At 37.8% G+C, this 21,496-nt stretch overlaps 1 protein-coding gene across 1 annotated transcript; it reads left to right on the forward strand.

The window, feature by feature from the left end:
• Positions 1–906: 906 nt before the first annotated feature.
• LOC134789708 (uncharacterized) lies at positions 907–20,953 on the forward strand. The gene is made up of 6 exons (XM_063760333.1): positions 907–1,241; positions 1,328–1,519; positions 1,605–2,039; positions 2,237–2,293; positions 13,392–13,519; positions 20,633–20,953. Exons 2-6 carry the CDS (start codon positions 1,381–1,383, stop codon positions 20,891–20,893), a joined length of 1,020 nt encoding a protein of 339 aa, XP_063616403.1. The 5' UTR covers positions 907–1,241; positions 1,328–1,380; the 3' UTR covers positions 20,894–20,953.
• Positions 20,954–21,496: the final 543 nt, after the last annotated feature.

The raw sequence follows: 21,496 nt of genomic DNA on the forward strand, positions 1-21,496 counted from the left end.
TAACACTTGCATTGCGTGTGCTATCAAAATCGTTGCAGACTTATCTTGGTTTAACTCTACCTACACTTCCAACGTTTTCTTAAAAAAGATTTCTATTTCCATTGGGTTAGATTTTAATGACCTCGTGCAACTACAACTACATGGGTGACACATGCGCGTTACCCTTTTAAAACCTCTAACCTAGTAAACTCGGTTTTTGAAGTGACTCATACTTGTAGCTTCTTGACAAAAGCTAGGCAAGAATTTCATTTTACATATACACGTGGGATTTCTCGAATTTAGGTACCTACATATATGATAAGGGCTCACTTACTGAAAAAGACTTAGGTAATATACTTTTACTTTTATCGCTTTGCGCAGTAGGTAATTAAAAGTAATAAATGCGAAAAAAACCCACGGCAGGCTGAACATAGTTACGTTTGTACATTTTTATGTACAAAGTGATAAAGTGTAGCAACTTTTTAAGGCTGTGGCCGTGCCGTACCTGCCTGGAGTGCCTGGCGATAAGGGGTGTGTACACAAAGATCCAGGTAATAAGCGTAAAAACGTAATGCTCACATTCTCTAAACGTGGAATTTAAACTTGTTACTTTGTCGCGTAATGCCACGAGTACGTAACAATGTTAACTGTTCTAGATAGGTAGGTATGACCTAGTCATTATCTTAATATATCAAGACCTAAGCAAACTTTGTAAGGCATTACAATAATGTAATGTTCTTTGTAGAATGAGTAAAACTGAGCAGTTTAAGCAAATCCTATGCAAATAGGTAAACATGCGTCATATTTGTGTAATTAATTAATTAATCTACATTTATGTAGTCCAGGGTTCGTAAGTAAAATACAGCCTTGCAAATTTCGCTGATACGCAAAATTATTACGAGCAACAACAGTTAAAAGGGGATTCGCGGTGGTTTATTTGTATTGTTTGGTTATCAGGCGTCCAGCGTAGTCGAAAGCATACTATCTCGGCCGCATTCCTCGACCGTTGCCGTTCATTCGCTCGCAGTTTGAATTTGGCGCGCGAACAGTAGCCGTCTCCCGCGCCATTGACTTGACAGCCACAGTCGGACTCGCCCTGCGGACCGCCGTCCGTGCGATGCCCAGAACCTTTAGTTTTATTTTGTTTTTATTTAATTCAGTGGTTCTACCGGACTGGTTTTTATTAAACACGAAGAGACTTTAAGTGTAGTTTAAGTGAACAAACAGTGATCTAATGGAATAAACAGTGCTTGATAGTAACGGTATGTATGTTTTTTGTTTTGATTGTCTCCGACCTCGCGTTATCGGCGCTGTGCGAAACTTTTTTAACTTGACTTCCTTTGTTTAGGACGCTGCACCCACGCCGCATCGTAAGTTTATAGTACGGCGTACTACGATATTATGATGTTCGAAGAGAGAAAAGTTAATATCGAGGGTGTACCCTTGAACTCTGCGTCAGCAGGTGCGGCAAACATATTTCTGAATTCTGGTAAAAATACTAAAGCGAAATCCGATGGGACTGTCATTCATCTCAACACAGGTGATTGTCAAATACCTAAGCACGGACAACATTTCCGTTCCTATTTTTTTTCGCGCCACAGTCTAAAACTTTATTTTTATTTTAGAAAAACCTACGGAGGTCGGCGTACATATAAACACGACACTGTCGATAGCGTCTTCTAAGAAAATAAAGCTGCTATTCATACTGAACTTTTTGTTGAGTGTACTATGTATGGTGATAAGTAGTTCCATAGCATTTTATTACTGGAATGAGATGATTTCAATGAGAAGACAACTGGAGACTATGAGAGATCAGTTTGTATATCAAAGTGTGAAGGATGGACATCAAGATAATATTCAGCAGAGTGCATTAACCTCCGTGAGGTCTTATAAACCTGAAAGAGAGCCCCGGATGGACCCTAGTGTTGATGAATCTAAACCTAGAAGATATTATGTTGAAGACTTGGGTGAAGATATGTTATTAGTAGACTCAAGCAAGAAGGCAGACAAAACAGACAAGACTGATGAGCCTGTGTTAGGCTTACCAATATTCCAAAAAGGTATCAATCCAACTCATTATTATATTTAAAAAAAAAGTTGTTCATGGTAAAACTTAATTAGAAAAAGAACCCGTAAAGTATTCTATTACTTGTTATTTTAACTACTAAACAAACACATACTTTCAGTCATTTTTATTAACTTAAAAAGAAACTGTATGTAATTAAAACAAATAAATTGTTATTTTATTTCTTTTCAGAACTTCTAGTCGCTCAATTTAATGGTGCTATGAGTGAAATCCACTTGGGATCAAAATGTGAGTATTAAAACTTATCATATGTTATTAAAAAAACCAACATCTGGAACATACTTATATGGGACTATAGTGTTCGTAGTGTATTCAGAAGTAAATCTTATCTCATAGATATTAAGGTCTAAATTCATTAAAACACATGACATATCTCAGTTCTCAGTCCTGTTTCTTAATTACCTAGTTATTTCTATTATCCTGCATTTACCATCAATGCATTCATTCATAGATAAACAATTACATAACTCGACAGGTGTATCCAAGCCCTTATTGCAATGCATTATAGTCTATATTCGCCTGACTTTATCATAGTATGAGTAACATACATATAAAACGAGAAATATGTAGTTAATATGATAATTTATGTGCCAGGATGTGTGTACAATACAAAGCCTGATTATTTGCATTAATCTCTGTACAACACATTCTGAAATGTGTCTTTTTACATGGTAAATAAAGTTGAAAGTATATTGCAAGTGAGATGGGCAGCGAAGGAAACAATGGGCAGATGCTTGGAAGCTCGTTGCTAAAGCTGTGACCACAAGAATTTCATTCTTTATGCAGCTGTGTATTGGAAAGCATCAAATGAGAATAACCTATGTCTATAGAAGTCTGACTAGAGCTCAAAAATGCTCAAAAGCTGTCACTCGAATGCCACATTACCAAAGTGTCAAAACTGAAATTGAACTTTGAGCATATTATACACATTGGACACGTTGCTCAGTGGTCTGAGGGCCTACCGCGAACTACGTTCGACGGTTTGCCTCCCTGTCATACACGAATTTACAAGTGGGACAGAGAGGCAACACGACGAACGTGGTCCGCGGTAGGCCCTCTGTGGCGAATTAATGCATCTTTGGCGTTGGACCTACAGTGCAGATATATCCGTCAGACAGAACTCGGAGCAGTCGTAGGCCGAATGTACCCAAAAATTAAAATGTAAAATGTACCAGTAAAACCTACCACTGGCACCACCACTGTGTGCATGTTGGAGGAACTAAAAGCGACGATCGCTTAAGTTAGCAAAGATATAAACTGCCGTGGGCTTAAATCTTCATAATATTTGGCAAGGCGCGCGCCACTGTCATGCACATAGCCTATAGAAGCCCGGAATGCGATGGGCCCAGCCAATTAGTTTCACGACAATTAAGTAACCAGACGATGTAATATGAACCTTCGTTTCGTTAAACAGCCGTTGCAACTACTGGCTAATGTGGATAACAACTTGTTTGGAATACGAGTAGGGTCAAGGAGGGAACGGTGGCTCGGAAAAAAATAGCCGGGGACAGTGGCTCACAGTGGATTCACAAAAGGAAAAAAACGGAACCCTGATAGGATCACTCGTGCTTCTGTCTGTCTGTCTGTCCGTCTGTCACAGTCTATTTTCTCGGAAACTACTGGACCAATTAAGTTGAAATTTGGTACACATATGTAAATTAGTGACCCAAAAACGGACATGTAACGTAACTAAATGAATTTTAAACATGGGGGCCACTTTTGGGGGGTAAATGAGAAAATTTGAAAATAATGTTTTTCAAACTATACTTATCGTGTTACCTATATGTCAAATGAAAGAGCTCATTTTGAGAATGTCAAATATATATTTTTTGTAATTTTAAAATATGGTATAGGTTAGAAGTTATTTAAGAAAATAGCAAAAAAATGACCATTCAAAATTTTTGAAAATATTACGCAAAATTGTTCTTTACCTACAGATGACAGGAAAACCTATTAGAAATGTGCAGTCAATCGGGAGTCGGACTTAATGTACGGAACCCTTGGAACGCAAGTCCGACTCGCACTTGGCCGGTTTTTTTTTTGTAATTTTCGTATCTCGGGGTTTTTTCTTCAGTTAACAGACTCACCTACAGGTAGACTTATTAGTGTGCTTTATTTTATTGAAAGTCACAAACGATTACACTCAACTAATCCCACGTGCGCGAAGCCACGAGCACAGATAGTATAGGTAGTAGGGATTATAGGTAATAATTCCTTCTTTATCATAAATCCTTATTCTACCTGGTGAAATTTTAATAACTAGCCATTCTCTGCGTAGTGACTTTATACTTTTATTATAGGACCAATGCCGAAATGCCCGACGCGACAAAATATTACGCTGGCCCGTAGAATCCACGGCATTACATCTAATCAGCAACTAGTGATGTGCCGAGAGTAAAATACCATTACCGGTATTTTCCCATTTGGGAATATTACCAGTAAATTACCATTCTTACCGGTAATATTCCCAAAAATGGGTAATATACTCGTACTTGAACGCTTACGTTATAATTGAATTAATTTAATTTAAAACACGTAGAAATGGCTTAATTATCTTTACGTCTCTTCCACTCTAGCGGAGTTGCGAAGCAATGTAGTATTACGCTGTAACCCATAACCGCGAAAATCGAAGTTCGTCAATTGCGGGCGTTTTTTCTGTCATAAAATAAATAAGATAAATAAAATAAATAAAATACTTAAATAAAATAAATAAATAGAAAAAAGAAAAAAAATACATAATATTTAAGAATAATATTATATCATTGTTATTAAGCTATAAAATGTCATTTATTGTATAAAGGCTATAAAAAATTACCACTTAACATATAAAAACAATGTCATTGTACTGTACCTACTTATAATAAAAATGTGATGATTATTATTAAATCAATGTGATTTTTACATTTTCGTTTTAGTTTTACTTAAATTCTGGTATTATTCAATGAGTAGGTAACTGGTTTTGACTATGCCCACTTGCCCAGACAAGGGGAATACTTCCTGGTAATATTGGGAAAATACCGAGTAATATTGGGAATATTACCAGTAGTATTGGGAATTTACTAGAAAAGTAAACCTACGTTGATTTTTTGCACTTCGTATGATGCATTTGTTGACAAGTAATGATTTAATGTAAAACAACTTATGCTGACATTTACTTAATTTGAATATTATATTACCGTAAATTACTGATTCTTGGGAATCTTACCGGTAAAGTTACTGGGAATTCTCCCACCTTGGGAATTTTGCCGGTAACGGCACATCATCAGCAACCAAATTTTATTTCGATTTCGGAATTGGTCTCATAATAAAAATTATTCAGAAATAATTATTATTAATTATTTATTACCTATAAAGTCACCATGTACCTAAAGTATGGCTAATTATTAAATTTTCACCCTGTATGAATGCGAACGTATCTCTATCGGTCTGTTACCTCTTCACACTTAATAGATGAAATATGGTATCCGACGCCCATGGAAGGACGTGGGTTAGTGTTAATGAATTGTTATCATCATCCCACGTAGGCGAAGTCGCGGGCAAAAGCTAGTAACTAGTAATCTTATACAAACAGATTACTTTTTAGGGTTCCGTACCCAAAGGGTATAAACGGGACCCTATTACTAAGACTCCGCTGTCCGTCTGTCTGTCACCAGGCTGTATCTCATGAACCGTGATAGCTAGGAAGTTGAAATTTTCACAGAATATGTATTTCTGTTGCCGCTATAACAACAAATACTAAAAACAGAACATAATAAATATTTAAGCGGGGCTCCCATACAAGTGATTTTATTGCCGTTTTTTGTGTAAATGGTACGGAACCCATTGTGCGCGAGTCCGACTCGCACTTAGCCGGTTTACAGACTAATCTGTAGCCTAAAATCGTGATTATGCGAAAGACTAAAGACCTATATTTGGATTCTTATCACGTTTGATACGTTTATTGCGTACTACATAATGTTTTCATGCGCTTGTAAAAACATGCTTATACTTAAAGCAAACAATCTATTATCATTATCAAAAGGATTTTTCGCGAAATTGGCAACATCATGCTCTTGCAATAACATTGAATCATACAGGGTGGTTTTCGACCCCTATTCAGGTACCATTTATGATAACATTGCAGCGCAGCGTTGCTGCAGCCTGTAAAAACCGGACAAGTGCGAGTCGGACTCGCGCACAAAGGGTTCTGTACCATTATCAAAAAATCACGTTTGTTGTATGGGAGCCCCACTTAAATATTTAGTAATATTCTGTTTTTAGTATTTTTTTGTTATAGCGGCAACAGAAATACATCATCTGTGAAAATTTCAACTGCCTAGCTATCACGGTTCATGAGATACAGCCTGGTGACAGATAGACAGACAGACGGACAGCGGAGTTTTAGTAATAGGGTCCCGTTTTTACCCTTTGGGTATGGAACCCTAAAAAAACGCTGACAATGAAATTGACATGTCCTGCATTGCTGCCTTTTGGTATACGAGTACATAGTCTGCAAGGTGTCATATGTATAGGTCATACTGAACGAAGTCACGATAAAAATGCTAGATTACATTTTGACAAATTAGATTTCTGGGTTGGTCATATCATAGTAAAAGTCGTATGACCCACATATTCAAAAACACCATGTATATCAGAAATTAGATTATTTTTAAAAGCTATCATAGTTACTGCGGCCAACTGTACCTAATAGGCCTATAATACGTAAGACGTTAATAATACCTATTAACGTCTCATTCAACTTAAATACCGTGGGAAAAAACAAAACACATAACACATGAACAAATACGTAATTTTATTGTTTTTAATAAAATAAGATAAATAAGCATAAGTACCTATGTATAGTTCAGTCACACTAGTTATTATCATATCACTTGAACAGTACATGGCATCATCGTCTATCCCACTCAAAACAATAATAACATTAATAACAACGCCAATTAAAACAGACTGAAGTATAACAGATTAGATAATAATCTACTAACGATATCCTTAGTGCTTTCTAATATTACTACAATGACATCATTAGGGAAAATAACAGTACGGTTACCATCAGTTTGTCACTGACATAAACGCCGTCGAGAACGTAATTTACTTTCTATACATCTCGCTCGCACTCGCATATTAGTGCAAACGGGATGTATAGAAAGTAAATTACGTTCTCGACGGCGTTTATGTCAGTGACAAACTGATGGTAACCGTACTGATATAGGAGAAAGCGAATTTGTGCCCTTCGTTCCATAGTCGCTAATTAGGTCGGATTCCAAAAAAGCTTGAACGCTTTGTTAAGGCGTATCCAGATTAGTCAATGTTTCGCCAATCTGATTCAATTGCCCGATCGAATCAGGAGGTGCAGACGCAAATACCAATCTGGCTCGCCGAATTCAACCGCCGATAATGACCGATATTACCGATAAAATGATGTGCGGACGCAAGAATACCAATTTGTGAGGCCAGTATTTTCGTTCTGGGGCATTTTTTCAATTTAGAGGGCTCTAATATCACCATAAATCTAAAATTGGAGATTGACACCAATTTCATTTCTGATCAAATCGACTGATTTGATCAGTCCCGTCTGGATACCACTGTAAGGACCAATACACACGGGTCTCAGTTTAAAGGGGTATCGCATGCGATTATCGATACTTCGCGGTTTTTGATAGAACGACTGAATTCATTGCACGATTTTCTACAAAGTCTATAAAGCCCTTAAAAATCTGAATTTTTTTAACTGTGAATTTTTTTATCAATGGTCTCTGATTTTTACCGACAACCATAGAACAAAATCAGCTCAAGCCTGATATTCTGATTTTATCATTTAGATATACGAGGAAACCAACTGGTACTTATACCAGTTATCATTTCTTATTTAGAAAAAAATATCTACTTAGGGTGAACATGTAGTATGGCAAGCCAGCGTTGTCAATAAGGGGCAAATTTGAAAAATGTAGGCGCGAAGTATCGTCACATAACAAAAACACTGTGTATTTAAACATGCATTTAGGAGCGAACACGATACTTCCGACTATACATATATCTCATTTAACATACCTACCATTGATAACAGAGTAGATTAGTAGCTCAAGTACGTTGCGCAGTCATTAATAAATCGCAACAAGTACTATTATAAACAATATCTGCCGGTCTACTTAACATGGATCCAATAAAAATGGGTTTATTTGAGTGTACTCGAGTTATGAAGTCACGTTAGTCACGTACTTACACTAAGGTACAACAAAATCGGGTTACTTTGTATTAATTCCATAGCAAAAAACCGGGCAAGTGCGAGTCGGACTCGCGCACGAAGGGTTCCGTACCATAATGCAATAAAAGGCAAAAAAAAAACCGGTCACCCATCCAATTACTGACCCCGCCCGACGTTGCTTAACTTCGGTCAAAAATCACGTTTGTTGTATGGGAGCCCCACTTAAATCTTTATTTTATTCTGTTTTTAGTATTTGTTGTTATAGCGGCAACAGAAATACATCATCTGTGAGAATTTCAACTGTCTATCACGGTTCGTGAGATACAGCCTGGTGACAGACGGACGGACGGACAGCGGAGTCTTAGTAATAGGGTCCCGTTTTACCCTTTAGGTACGGAACCCTAAAAACCGTCGCTCTTGAGTGTATTGCTACTAGCTGTAGTTCAAGTAGTTTGTACTAGTTTGTAGTAGGTACTTATCTTTTCTTGTTTATTTTTAATTGGATTCTTGTTGCTTTTATATTACGAGACTCTGTAATGTATCTATTATTGTTAATTGGATACAGATAATGGTCAGAAAACATGCTTTTCATTTATAAGTATCATTTTATTGTTTTCTCTTTAATAGAAAGAAAGAATATAGTAGAAGAGCCGGCCGCAAATTTTCTAACCGACTTGATACCACGATGAAATGCACAATGGTTTCCCATAAAAGTGATGCTAAGTCCGAATTCGATAGTCTGCCACGGCGGAACTTGCCGAAAGTACGAAAAAGAAGGCCACTTCCGGTGCGAAAAAAGGGGGCTCATTTAACCCATCTGATACCGAAATAATAGTTATGGCAGCAGTTAGAAATTTACATGTAGACACAGAAAAGCGAAGTCTGCCAGTATTTTTTTTGCCGGAAGTGCTTGGCAGACGCTCTCAAAGGTGGCCACCGGGACCCCTAATTTAACCCATCTGATACCACCATGAAACCAATTCCAGTCGGTAGGTATGAACCCTCATGTCAGGAATATATAAGTCTGCCAAGGCTTGTCCTGCCGAAATACCTTGACAGACGAGATTATGTGAGCAAGATGACCATCGGTTACCGTACACTAACCCATCTGATACCACCATGAAACCAATTCCAGTCGGTAGTTATGAACCCCCATTTGAGGAATATATAAGTCTGCCAAGGTTTTTCCTGCCGAAACACCTTGGCAGACGATATTAAAAGCAAGATGACCATCGGTTACCGTACACTAACCCATCTGATACCACCATGAAACCAATTCCAGTCGGTAGGTATGAACCCTCATTTCAGGAATATATAAGTCTGCCATGGCCTTTCCTGCCGAAACACCTTGGCAGACGAGATTATGTTAGCAAGGTGTACATCAGTTACCCTACATTTACCCATCTGATACCTAGTTTAACAAGTCCAGTCTGCCAAGGCCTTGGCAGACTTGACTTGGCAGACTGGACTTGTCAAACAAGGTGGTATCAGATGGGTTAGTGTACGGTAACTGATGGTCATCTTGCTTATAATCTCGTTTGCCAATGTGTTTCGGCAGGAAAAGACCTGGCAGACTTATATATTCCTAAAATGAGGGTTCATACCTACCGACTGGAATTGATTTCATCGTGGTATCAAATGGGTTAGTGTATCAGTTACCCTACGTAACTGATGTACACCTTGCTAACATAATCTCGTCTGCCAAGGTGTTTCGGCAGGAAAAGCTCTGGCAGACTTATATATTCCTGAAATGAAGGTTCATACCTACCAACTGGAATTGGTTTCATCGTGGTATCAGATGGGTTAGTGTACGGTAACCTATGGTCATCTTGCTTATAATCTCGTCTGCCAAGGTGTTTCGGCAGGAAAAACCTTGGCAGACTTATATATTCCTAAAATGGGGGTTCATACCTAACGACTGGAATTGGTTTCATTGTGGTATCAGATGGGTTAGTGTAGGATAACCGATGGTTACCTTGCTCACATAATCTCGTCTGCCAAGGTGTTTCGGCAGGAAAAGCCTTGGCAGACTTATATATTCCTGACATGAGGGTTCATACCTACCGACTGGGATTGGTTTCATGGTGGTATCAGATGGGTTAAATTAGGGGTCCCGGTGGCCACCTTTGAGAGCGTCTGCCAAGCACTTCCGGCAAAAAAAACACTGGCAGACTTCGCTTTTCTGTGTCTACATGTAAATTTCTAACTGCTGCCATAACTATTATTTCGGTATCAGATGGGTTAAATCAGCCCCCTTTTTTCGCACCGGAAGTGGCCTTCTTTTTCGTACTTTCGGCAAGTTCCGCCGTGGCAGACTATCGAATTCGGACTTAGCATCACTTTTATGGGAAACCATTGTGCATTTCATCGTGGTATCAAGTCGGTTAGAAAATTTGCGGCCGGCTCTTCTACTAATATTAGTACTACCTACCTTAGGGTGGTTCACGTTTGTATGGGAAAAATTCAAACTCTAGCTAGAAGAAGCGGCACCCTCTCATTTTGTTACACTTGTTCTGTTGACTAAATATGCCAAGTTTTGTAATCTTATCTCAACTACAAGGGGGTGCTCAAACACTTTGAAATTTTTCAAAGTTGTATGAAATCCAAAAACGTCAAGTTATTATTTTTTTTAGTTTTATGTAAGTAGTAGTTTTCACATTATTTGAAAGTGTGATTTAAAAGTTATTTTGTGAAAAACCATTTTTATTTCTATTTTTTATGATTTTTTTAGGTGAAATTCTAAAAATCTTACTTTTGAAAAATTATAAAAAATAGAAATAAAAATGTTTTTCTACTTAAAAACTTATAAATCACATGTGCAAATAATGTGGAAACAGATACTTAAATAAAATTCTGAATAATAAATACTTGTTTTTTTTGGTTTTCATACAACATACAAAATTTTCAAAGTGGTTGAGCACCCCCTTGTAGTTGAGATAAAATTACAAAACTTGGTGTATTTTATCAGCATAATAAGTGTAACAAAATAAGGGGGTGCCCCGTTGGAAAATAAAAACAAAATGTTTTTTGAACCACCCTATTAACCTACCTATCATGAATATATGAGATAAATATTAGGCAAAAACTTGACATTTTAAAGATCCTTATACATATACTGCATTTTACTTTTATGTACATGTGAATTTAGTATTTAATTTAGGCATTTACATGTTAAGCAGGCATGAACACACATCTTAAACCCAGCCCACAAAAGCCATTGCGCCTCGCGAGTGACAAAGTAATACTCTCAGTAAAACGTTTCCTGAACCCCATCTTGGTTCAGTATTAAGCATCATTTACCTGCCCACCTACTCCCAAGCATGGCCATTGCTATTACGGACTTACCTTAATGGAAATCAGGCGGTAAAACGACAAACGTACATAGTAGACTTAGTTACAAAACAAGTATTGTTGCCAAAAAATGTTTTTTCACCTCAGCAACTCGAACAAGGGTACTTTGCTTCTTAAAAACAGTGAGCAAAATGTGATTTTGCTGTCTGAGTCATTTTGTCTCACTCAGTGAGCAAAATGCGATTTTGCTCACTGAGTGAGACAAAATGACATTCAAGTGACCTTTATAGTCAAATGTCATTTCAACATGCGGAGTCTAATACAAGTTCGATATACTTGGGTTCTATTATCTCTGTCCCTCTAGGTATGTTCTCACTGCTTAAGGGTGAAAAATTTTGTGTACTACACGAGATCAAAGTTATTTACATCTCGTGCGCTTTTGAATCCCTTACTACGCTCAAGATTCTAAATTAGATTCACTCGCTACGCTCGTGAATCTATTATAGAATCTTTCGCTTGCACGGGACTCAAAATAAGCACTCGAAGAAATATCAAACTTTGATCTCTTGTTGTACAAATAAGTATTATTCGTTACACACTTTTGTCTGCGCTGATATCTTTCAACAGACATCGACTCATTGAAATGATTTTAAATGAATTACTATGAGGCATATTCTAATTGTAATAACAGGTTATACATTTGATTTAAACTTGTTGTGGATGAGATCTGCCATGTCGTACTGTTTGACCAAAATGTTAGCTTTATAAAGTTAGAGCTTATAAAGCTAGGACTTACAAAGTAAAAGCCTTGGTACCTAATACGAGATCTGTACGGTCACCATCAGTTTGTCACTGACATAAACGCCGTCGAGAACGTAATTTACTTTCTATACATCTCGCTCGCACTCGCATATTAGTGCAAACGGGATGTATAGAAAGTAAATTACGTTCTCGACGGCGTTTATGTCAGTGACAAACTGATGGTAACCGTACTGAACATTTCATTCGATAGCGTGACGAGGTTCGCGTTTGCGTTAAGTCTCGTTTTATTATTATTATTATTTGTATCTCCGTTACAAACTCTCGGGTTTATAAGCCCGGTCATTTATAAGGCGTGCGTGGGGATATAGATCCAACACGTAGAGGCCGTTTGGAGAGCTTTGATGCCATGTAAAACGCCTGCTGGAACCCATTCACGGGTACATAAATAGATACCCGTAAACCGGTTTCAGCAGGCATTGGGAGCTATTATAGAAAAATGGAAAGAGTCCTGGTCTATGGTTTAAATTTGGGTGGAAAATAAGTCTGGGCTATTGCTAAGAGTTCCGGACACCTGCCATAACATTGTGTTATACAGTGTTATCGAGGCAGGCGGTGACTGGCCACTCGTTAGATGGGCACCTGATGCGCCATCGTAAAGACGGCCAGGCGCTATTATTATTTATTATTATTATTTGTGAAGCAGGCAGGCAGTTGAAATAACTGTTGAGTAGAGTTTGCATTGTGCTTGTCTAGTTTATTCTTTATTTTGAGAGGGATTTTGAACAGCGCGTCAAGCGGGACGTTTTGGAAACTCGAAATCTTATACAAAATGACACTTAACGCAAACGCGTCAAAATGACACTTAACGCAAACGCGTACGTCACATCAGTTCGCCGGACGATATCGGCCTGTCAGTTGTTCGGAGCTGTCAAATTTTGCGTTTAACTGACAGGCTGATATCGTCCGGCGAACTGGTAATTAGTGGGCCCCTTTAGTCTTAGCAACACTTTAAATGAAATGTTTTTAATTATTTTTATACCATTAATAAATGACTTGTATGTCTTGTTACAGCAATAATTGGTCCGTGGGAGCGCGACGTGAACGTCTCGTCCAAAGACAGCGAGTCCAAGATCGAGCTGCATCCGGACAAGGACTACGTCACGATCAAAGAGAGTGGACTTTATTTAGTCTATGCTCAAGTAAGTATTTTTTGTATGTTAAGAGATTTATGTATGCAATGGAGAAGGGAACTTTCAATTTAATTGTCTACGCCTCTATGGCATTGTCATGAAATAGGACTGGGCCGACGATGTCTACTGCATGCACCCACTGAGGTGGGCCAAAATAGCCACGGCACAGATTATATAATAGTTCTTACGAACAGATACTTACTTATCTCTCAAAGAAAACGGAAATACCTACCGGTTTGATACCTACACAAATACAATAGAGTGACCTTCAACGCGCCGCTCCCCGCACCGCGCGCACCGGCACAACGCTAGGGTTGCTTACGCTTAGAAATGAATGATAAATAAAGTAGGTACCTACTTAAACAGCGGAGTGAAATAAAATAAACTGGTGGCTCTGTGAGCTGTAGACCTCGCGAGCATATCTTATTGGGCACGATGAAAATATAGTAAATAAAAAAAAAACAATACGAAAAGTGTAAAAAAAATACAAAAAGTTATATCCCAGCATATAATGGGGATCGAACCCAGACCTTCTGTGCAAACAAAAAAAACGAACGTTTGCAAAATACGCCATGATGGTTCTTACTTAAGGTGACGAAATTTAGCTACTCATTCTCAAGTAAAAACTAAATATCTTAATACCTCCAAAACCAGCGAAATAAAATTTCTGAATTTTTGGCCATTTAATCTGTAAACATGTCTCAAAAAGAATACACTCTTATGATACCGATACGACTATTTGTTTAAGCGCGAGCTATCACAACTCTTCCATTTTGAAAAATTTCCAAAAACTGGCACGACAAAAAAAAATTATCGAATCATAGAATTCGGTTACAAAATTTCACGAGAGTCGGTTAATAATTGCGACCTGTAGAGGAGAACATCCGGACATACAAACTAAAATATCTTAATACCTCCAAAACCAGCGAAATAATTTTTCTGAATTTTTGGCCATTTTATCTGGAAACATGTCTCAAAAAGAATACACTCTTATGATACCGATACTACTATTTGTTTAAGCGCGAGCTGTCACAACTTTTCCATTTAAAAAAAAATCCAAAAACCGGCTCAACAAAAAATTTTTATCGAATCATAGAATTCGGTTACAAAATTTCACGAGAATCGGTTAAGAATTGCGGCCCGTAGAGGAGAACATCCGGACATACAAAAGCAAAATGCCCGAGTCAAAACGTAGACCTTCGCTACGCTTCGGTCAATTATACCTAATATTCCGTTCATGCGTTAGTGTTTGCGAAATACTCATTTTAAAAGGTCATATGTCCCTGTAGTAACCGCAGTGTTTACGCCGTTTTATAACCGCGCAATGATCCCAGCAATAATTAATTTTAAAACCAGATAGAGAAAGTTAACCAGAGCATAAATGAATAGGTACTTTCCGGTGTAAAGTTAACTTACTGTCGTTTAAATAAACATTTACCAAAATAAATTAAAAATTTGCTGCCTATTTCAAATAGATAGATATCTAACTATACATTAGTCGTAATAAACACTACATGTTTTATTAAGGAAATTCAATAGTACCTACGTAGCTTGTAACTATCATAAAAATTTACAGTGCGGCGCGCGGTAACGTGCGTGCGTGAGCGCGTGTGGCAACCAACTGGCTTGCTTTTCTACCGTGAACGGTAACAGATTCGTAGGTATAAATCCGCGCTCGCGCGGAGAGTTCCATAGGCCTGGCCATGGTGTGGGTGCCGCAAGATGGGCGAAGAGCTGGCAGGCCCAGGCGGACATGGCGGGATGACCTGGACATATATCTCAATGGCTGGCAGACGGATGGAGATCCAGGGGGGAGGCATTTGCCCATAGAACACCATATAGGCTTTTAATAGTAATAAGGGCATTGTCAATTTCCCTACAACAATTGTACCATCGTCGAGAGCGCCATCTACGATTAGCTTTTACCGTATTCAATTTTCCAAGCTGGCAGCATACAGAAACTGACAGTCAAGACGTGTAGTGTAAAACGTGTAAGTTAACACAGGGGAAGAACCGCTAAATAAAATGCTGATACTCAATGATACACTTTAATACCGAGATAACAGATTCCAGTTACGACCAGTCAAACTTATACCTATTGCCCACTTATACATAGGTACTTTGAAACGTCAATTAATTTTAAACCTAAACAAAGAAAATTTTCCCTAGTTAAAAAATACCTATTATATCTTGAACCTTAAGAAGTTTTGTCTAGTGACTCTTTAATTACACACACTGGAATTGGCAAAATTACCAATACAGGCCGTGACCAATAACCCCTGGGACAATGCAAATTGGTCATATGACTCCAGACTGAAAAGACAATAACCCCTAACCGCAATGACGCGTAAACAGTCCCGTAATAACGTAACTGTAACAATTACTACAGATATGTGCATTAATTAGTAAGCGGGGTAATACATTATTTGCTTACAAATTGAACACCTATAAATAAATATCAATTTAAGGTAAATGTACTAGTGCTCGACATGCTAATGCCCAATAGATGACACCTTGCTGTCACCTCCCATACAACCATTTCCAGTCGCCGTTACGACGCGGTGTTGACACATCTTGTGTCGACACCGTCTGTTTCGGTCACAATTCCAGTCGCAGAGTCGTCGCCGTGTCGACACAGTTACCAGAAATGGGGAAGGGTCGACACATGACACAAAGTGACATAAAGTGTGGTCGCCGTGTGCACACATTGTTTCGGGTTTGCGACTACTTTATGCCAAAATCATTCGTTCATTCGTTCATTTTGTTCCTGTCAAATGGAAACTGTCAGATGGAAAAATACTTAAATAAAAATAAGTGACATTAATACGCCATCTCTAAAACGGATTACAAGACGTAATTATATATTGTTTGCATTTATATTACAATATGACTTAAATTATTATGGGGAATTAAACTGCTCGAGTGATTTGATAAACTAAGTGTAATATAATCAACGCGCCACCACATTGTTTTAGTTTTAGCCGGATATGAAATTGTTTACTTCTCAGTGCCTGTGTTCATAACTATATTATTTGAAGCATTTTTAGTACTTCGATGCGTATACTATACTTAAATAACAGAAATAACGCTTTACATACTACCAAACTTGTTAATTATGATGTATAAATATGGTTTAAGGCTGAGAAATATTGCAGTCACAAAGTAGTTGCAATGTTTCGACTTTGTGTCGACTCTGTGTTGACACATGACACGCGCTGTCAAAAGTAATAACAAAGTTACTGGTATGTTACTGGATTTGCAAAATGGCTCCTTGTGTTGATTTGTTTTCAGATATTCTCAAAGTGTAAAAATGCCGTGGTCAGAGATGGGCATTAATCGATTAACTGTTTATTCGACTAATTAATGGAATAAAAAAAGTTAATTCTCAAATTTTAATCGCGATTAGTTTAGTCGACCTAACATAGATTGAAATTGAATTAATCTGAATATTAATCGAATAAATTATCGATTAAATCTCGATTGAAAGTTGACAGGGGGCCATTTTTGTACGTAAAAATAATAGAAATGTCTTGCATGCAGATGGTAGCAAAACACTTTGTCATAAAAGTCGAGATGGGTGTCGATATATAGGTTTTAGGGAGTGCCGATTTCGAAAATAATGATCATTTTGGAATCCGAAATGGCGGCCATGCACTGTGTCATAAAAGTCGTCATGGATGTCGTTTTATACGTTTTAGGGGGCCCCAATTTTGAAAATGATGACCATTTTGGAATCCAAAATGGCGGCCATGCACTATGTCATAAAAGTCGTCATGGGTGTCGTTTTATAGGTTTTGGGGGGCGCAGATTTAGAAAATGATAACCATTTTGGATTCCAAAATGGCGGCCATGCACTATGTCATAAAAGTCGTCATGGGTGTCGTTTTATAGGTTTTAGAGGGCGCAGATTTCGAAAATGATGACCATTTTGGATTCCAAGATGGCGGCCATGCACTATGTCATCAAAGTCGTCATGCATGTCGTTTTATAGGTTTTAGGGGGCCCCGCTTTCGAAAATGATGACCATTTTGGAATCCAAAATGGCGGCCATGCACTATGTCATAAAAGTCGTCATGGGTGTCGTTTTATAGGTTTTGGGGGGCGCAGATTTCGAAAATGATAACATTTTCAATTTAAAAATGGCGGCAATGTACTATGTCATAAAAGTCGTCATGGATATCGTTTTATAGGTTTTAGGGGGCGCAGATTTCGAAAATGATGACTATTTTGGATTCCAAGATGGCGGCCATGCACTATGTCATAAAAGTCGTCATGGATGTCGTTTTATAGGTTTCTGGGGGCGCAGATTTCGAAAATGATGACTATTTTGGATTCCACTTTTATGACAAAATACGTAGCCGCCATCTTGGATTATAAAATGATCATCGTTTTCGAATTCTGCACTCCCTAAAATCTATAAATCGACATCCGTGACGACGCAAGTTATCTTTATTTTCAGATCTAACAAATTGCTACAGAATACAAAGGACAAAAAAGAAGCGAGGAGGTAATGAAACAAGCAAAAGTACAGATGATTCCTCGACGCAATTGGGTGATTCTTAAATTGTGTCCAGATTTTTTTTGTCATAAAAGTTTATATTTTTCACATATTACTCTCACACGTTCCGTGACACAACCTTGTAATTTTGTAAGTAAATGTTTTTGTTTATCTATGAGGATCTCACTAGAATAGTATAATCAAGGTATGTTTATATTTGATGAATGAAATAGTAACGCAAAAAAAAAAATATTTGTGTCTTATATTCCTGCCGAAGACTTTTATTTTACCTTTTCCTTTTACACAAGTTTGGCCAAGTAATAAGAATTTAGGGCTCTCAATTTTATTTTGACTTCTACAACAGTAAAGCTACGAGGCCATGTTTGGTATCGTTTTCGTATAAATTCGCAGTACCAAATTTAGTTCAGGTATCACATTGACACCATTCCGAAGTAAAAACATATAAACTTATTAAAATACTTTCTTTTAAACTCCTCTTCACGCTTAAACTGCTGAACAGTTTTAATTTAAATTTGGTACACATATATTTTGAGTCCCGAGACAGGATATAATAAGTTATCTCAAAAATCATCCTTTAAAGGTGTGAAATGAGGTGTAGGGTGTATTCAGAATTGACTTCTTGAAGAATACTGTTTAAGTTTAGGTCATGTTTTTTCATCATTTTTAACTAAATCAAAGATGTAGACCATCCCAAATTTCATATAAATCGGTTCAGCGGTTATTGATTTCCCGTACAAATTTCCACGCCACTTTTCACACCTTCAAAAGATGATTTTGGTTATAAGATCTATCCTATGTCCTGTTCCGGGACGCAAACTATTTCTATACCAAATTTCAACGAAATCGGTTCAGCGGTTAAGCGTCAAGAAGAGTTTCAAAAAAACCGGCCAAGTGCGAGTCGGACTCGCGTATTAAGGGTTCCGTACATTAAGTCCGACTCGCGCTTGACTGCACATTTCTAATAGGTTTTCCTGTCATCTATATGTAAAGAACTATTTTGTGTATTCAGACGGACATACATACAGACGCACGAGTGATCCTATAAGGGTTCCGTTTTTTCCTTTTGAGGTACGGAACCCTAAAAAGATTTATTTTTATTTTGTGGAATGGTGTCAATGTGATATCTTAAATGGATTCAGCACCCCAGATTTATACGAAAACGATACCAAACACGGCCTAGCACCTTCACTGATATAGATATATCAAGATAAAATTGAGAGCCCTAAATAAACTTTCAAGAGCGGATATCTCAAAAACTATTCAACATATCGAAAAAATTGACGAAATAAACTTGTAACAAATTAAATAAACTTTCATTTTGTATAAGTGGCCATGTCGCTGAGATGCATAGTTTCCGAGATATAATCGAAAAACGGGAAAATGGGACCTTCAAAGCCCTTTCTCTCCCCCCCGCTCAAGGGCTACGGCCGGGGACTTTTGATATGTTCACCTCCTAACTTGTCAAACCGAGTTACGGAGTCAAAAATTGTGTTCCGAGCATTTCCCTCTACAACTTTTGGAGCATTCGTTGCCTGACCTAAGTAGCTTATTGAATTTCTTTAAAAACTTTTCTGTAAAAGGTGGACGGGTGTTGGGTGTTTATATGGTTTCGGTCGATTATTATCATTTGCATTGCCCATGATGACTTACTAGAATTACGAGCACACGAGACACTAATAGTAGTTTGACAAACCTTGGTTTTCTAGAGGTATTTTATATTGACATTTGCTGTCACAAATTTGCTGTCAGATTTAGTCGCAAACCGCACGCAAAGTGCACACAAATGTGTCGACACCTTGTTACGGAAAAGTGTAGACACGGCGACGACACTTTGTTTCGAAACAATTCTAGACACATTGTGTGGACTCTGTTACGACACATCTGACATTTAGTTACCACTTTGTGATTCTGCGACTGGAATGGTTATATGGGCTCTATTGACAATGACTTAAGTTTCAAGATGACATGTACTGAGACCGCGTCGAGCACCAGTACGTTTACCTTACATAATATTCGATATTTTAATTGTTTTAGTGTTGACCATTGAATTGTAGATACATATGATGCAATAATGGAATAGCCACTGTTTTCTCTCTTAAATTGTTTTCGCGTAATTTTATATTAATATGCGTGCAAATGGAAATTTTGTTGCAAGGGCTCTCTTGCTTTATACTAATAAAATAAAGATCTTTTTTTTCTGTAAGGGCCCAGTTTTTTTACCAAAAAGCTTGGAATCAGAAGCTTCACGTAAATAAGTTAGGGAACCCCTTAGAGCGGTTTCGCACTACGTCCGATCCGAATCCGATTCGAACCTGTGAACATATGGTCCGTAGTAGCCGTAGAACTATTTCTATGGTAAGTTACGCACTAGATCTGATCTCCGTCATCCGATTTCTTTCCGTCATTCAACGTGTGCGGTGCGTAACTTACCATAGAAATAGTTCTACGGCTACTACGGACCATATTTTCACGGGTTCGGATCGGACGTAGTGCGAAACCGATCTTATACTTATACTTTTTATCTACTAACAAAATAGGCTTACCGGACTATAACATAATTGGACTACGAACTTCTAAAACATCACAAATTCTTTCTTCCACAGATAGTATACTTATCCCGAGCCCCAAACTGCTACTTCGTCTGGGCGCGGCAGTCCTCGCAGCCCCGCCTGCTGTCCACCTGCGCCACCGGGGACAACACCTCCAACAAGAACCCCAAGCAGGCCCAGATGTCCTGCTCCGTGCAGACGGTGGCCAGGTTCAACACGGGGGACACCGTCAACCTGGCGCAGAGGGAACCCAACCAAATACTGTGGCTGAGGCCCGGGAACTCGTACTTTGGGTTTGTGAAACTTAGTTCCTAAATATGGCTGTGAATGTGATAGTGTTCGTGCGGCGGCGGCCCCGCGTGTGGTTACACTGGTGAAAACTTAAATATTGGAAGTAATACTTAGACATGAATAGTTAGAAACTGAGTTACATAGATTAAAAAATAATTTTGTACTATCTTTTTTACTACTGAAATACTTACCTACCTATTTTGTTTAATTATAGTAGAAAAAGTATTTTTTTAGTTGACTCGTAGAAAAAGGAATTGTATACAATAGTGATATAATCAAGCTTTTCAATCTCGCCTTACTTAGGTCACTCAGCAAGCTTCGACTGAAAAGCTCTAATTGCTTATATCACAATAGGGATGATGACACATGTTGAATTTTACAACAAAATCTAGTAAAATAGATGGCAAATGAGCAATTTATCACAATATTGTGGATATTCAAAAAATATATGGAAATAATATAAAAGTACAGCCCCTGAAAGTTTCAAAATTTTCGTTTTTTTTTTTTTCAACTTCCAAAAACGACAAAAATAAGGATACCATTCGATTCCTCACATTTTATTCAAAAAAAGATTGTATGGAAACTATATACATAAACGCAATATTTCACCGACAAAATCGCAATTTT

This window comes from Cydia splendana, chromosome 4 (genome assembly GCF_910591565.1).
Source record: "Cydia splendana chromosome 4, ilCydSple1.2, whole genome shotgun sequence".
Lineage (NCBI taxonomy): Eukaryota > Metazoa > Arthropoda > Insecta > Lepidoptera > Tortricidae > Cydia > Cydia splendana.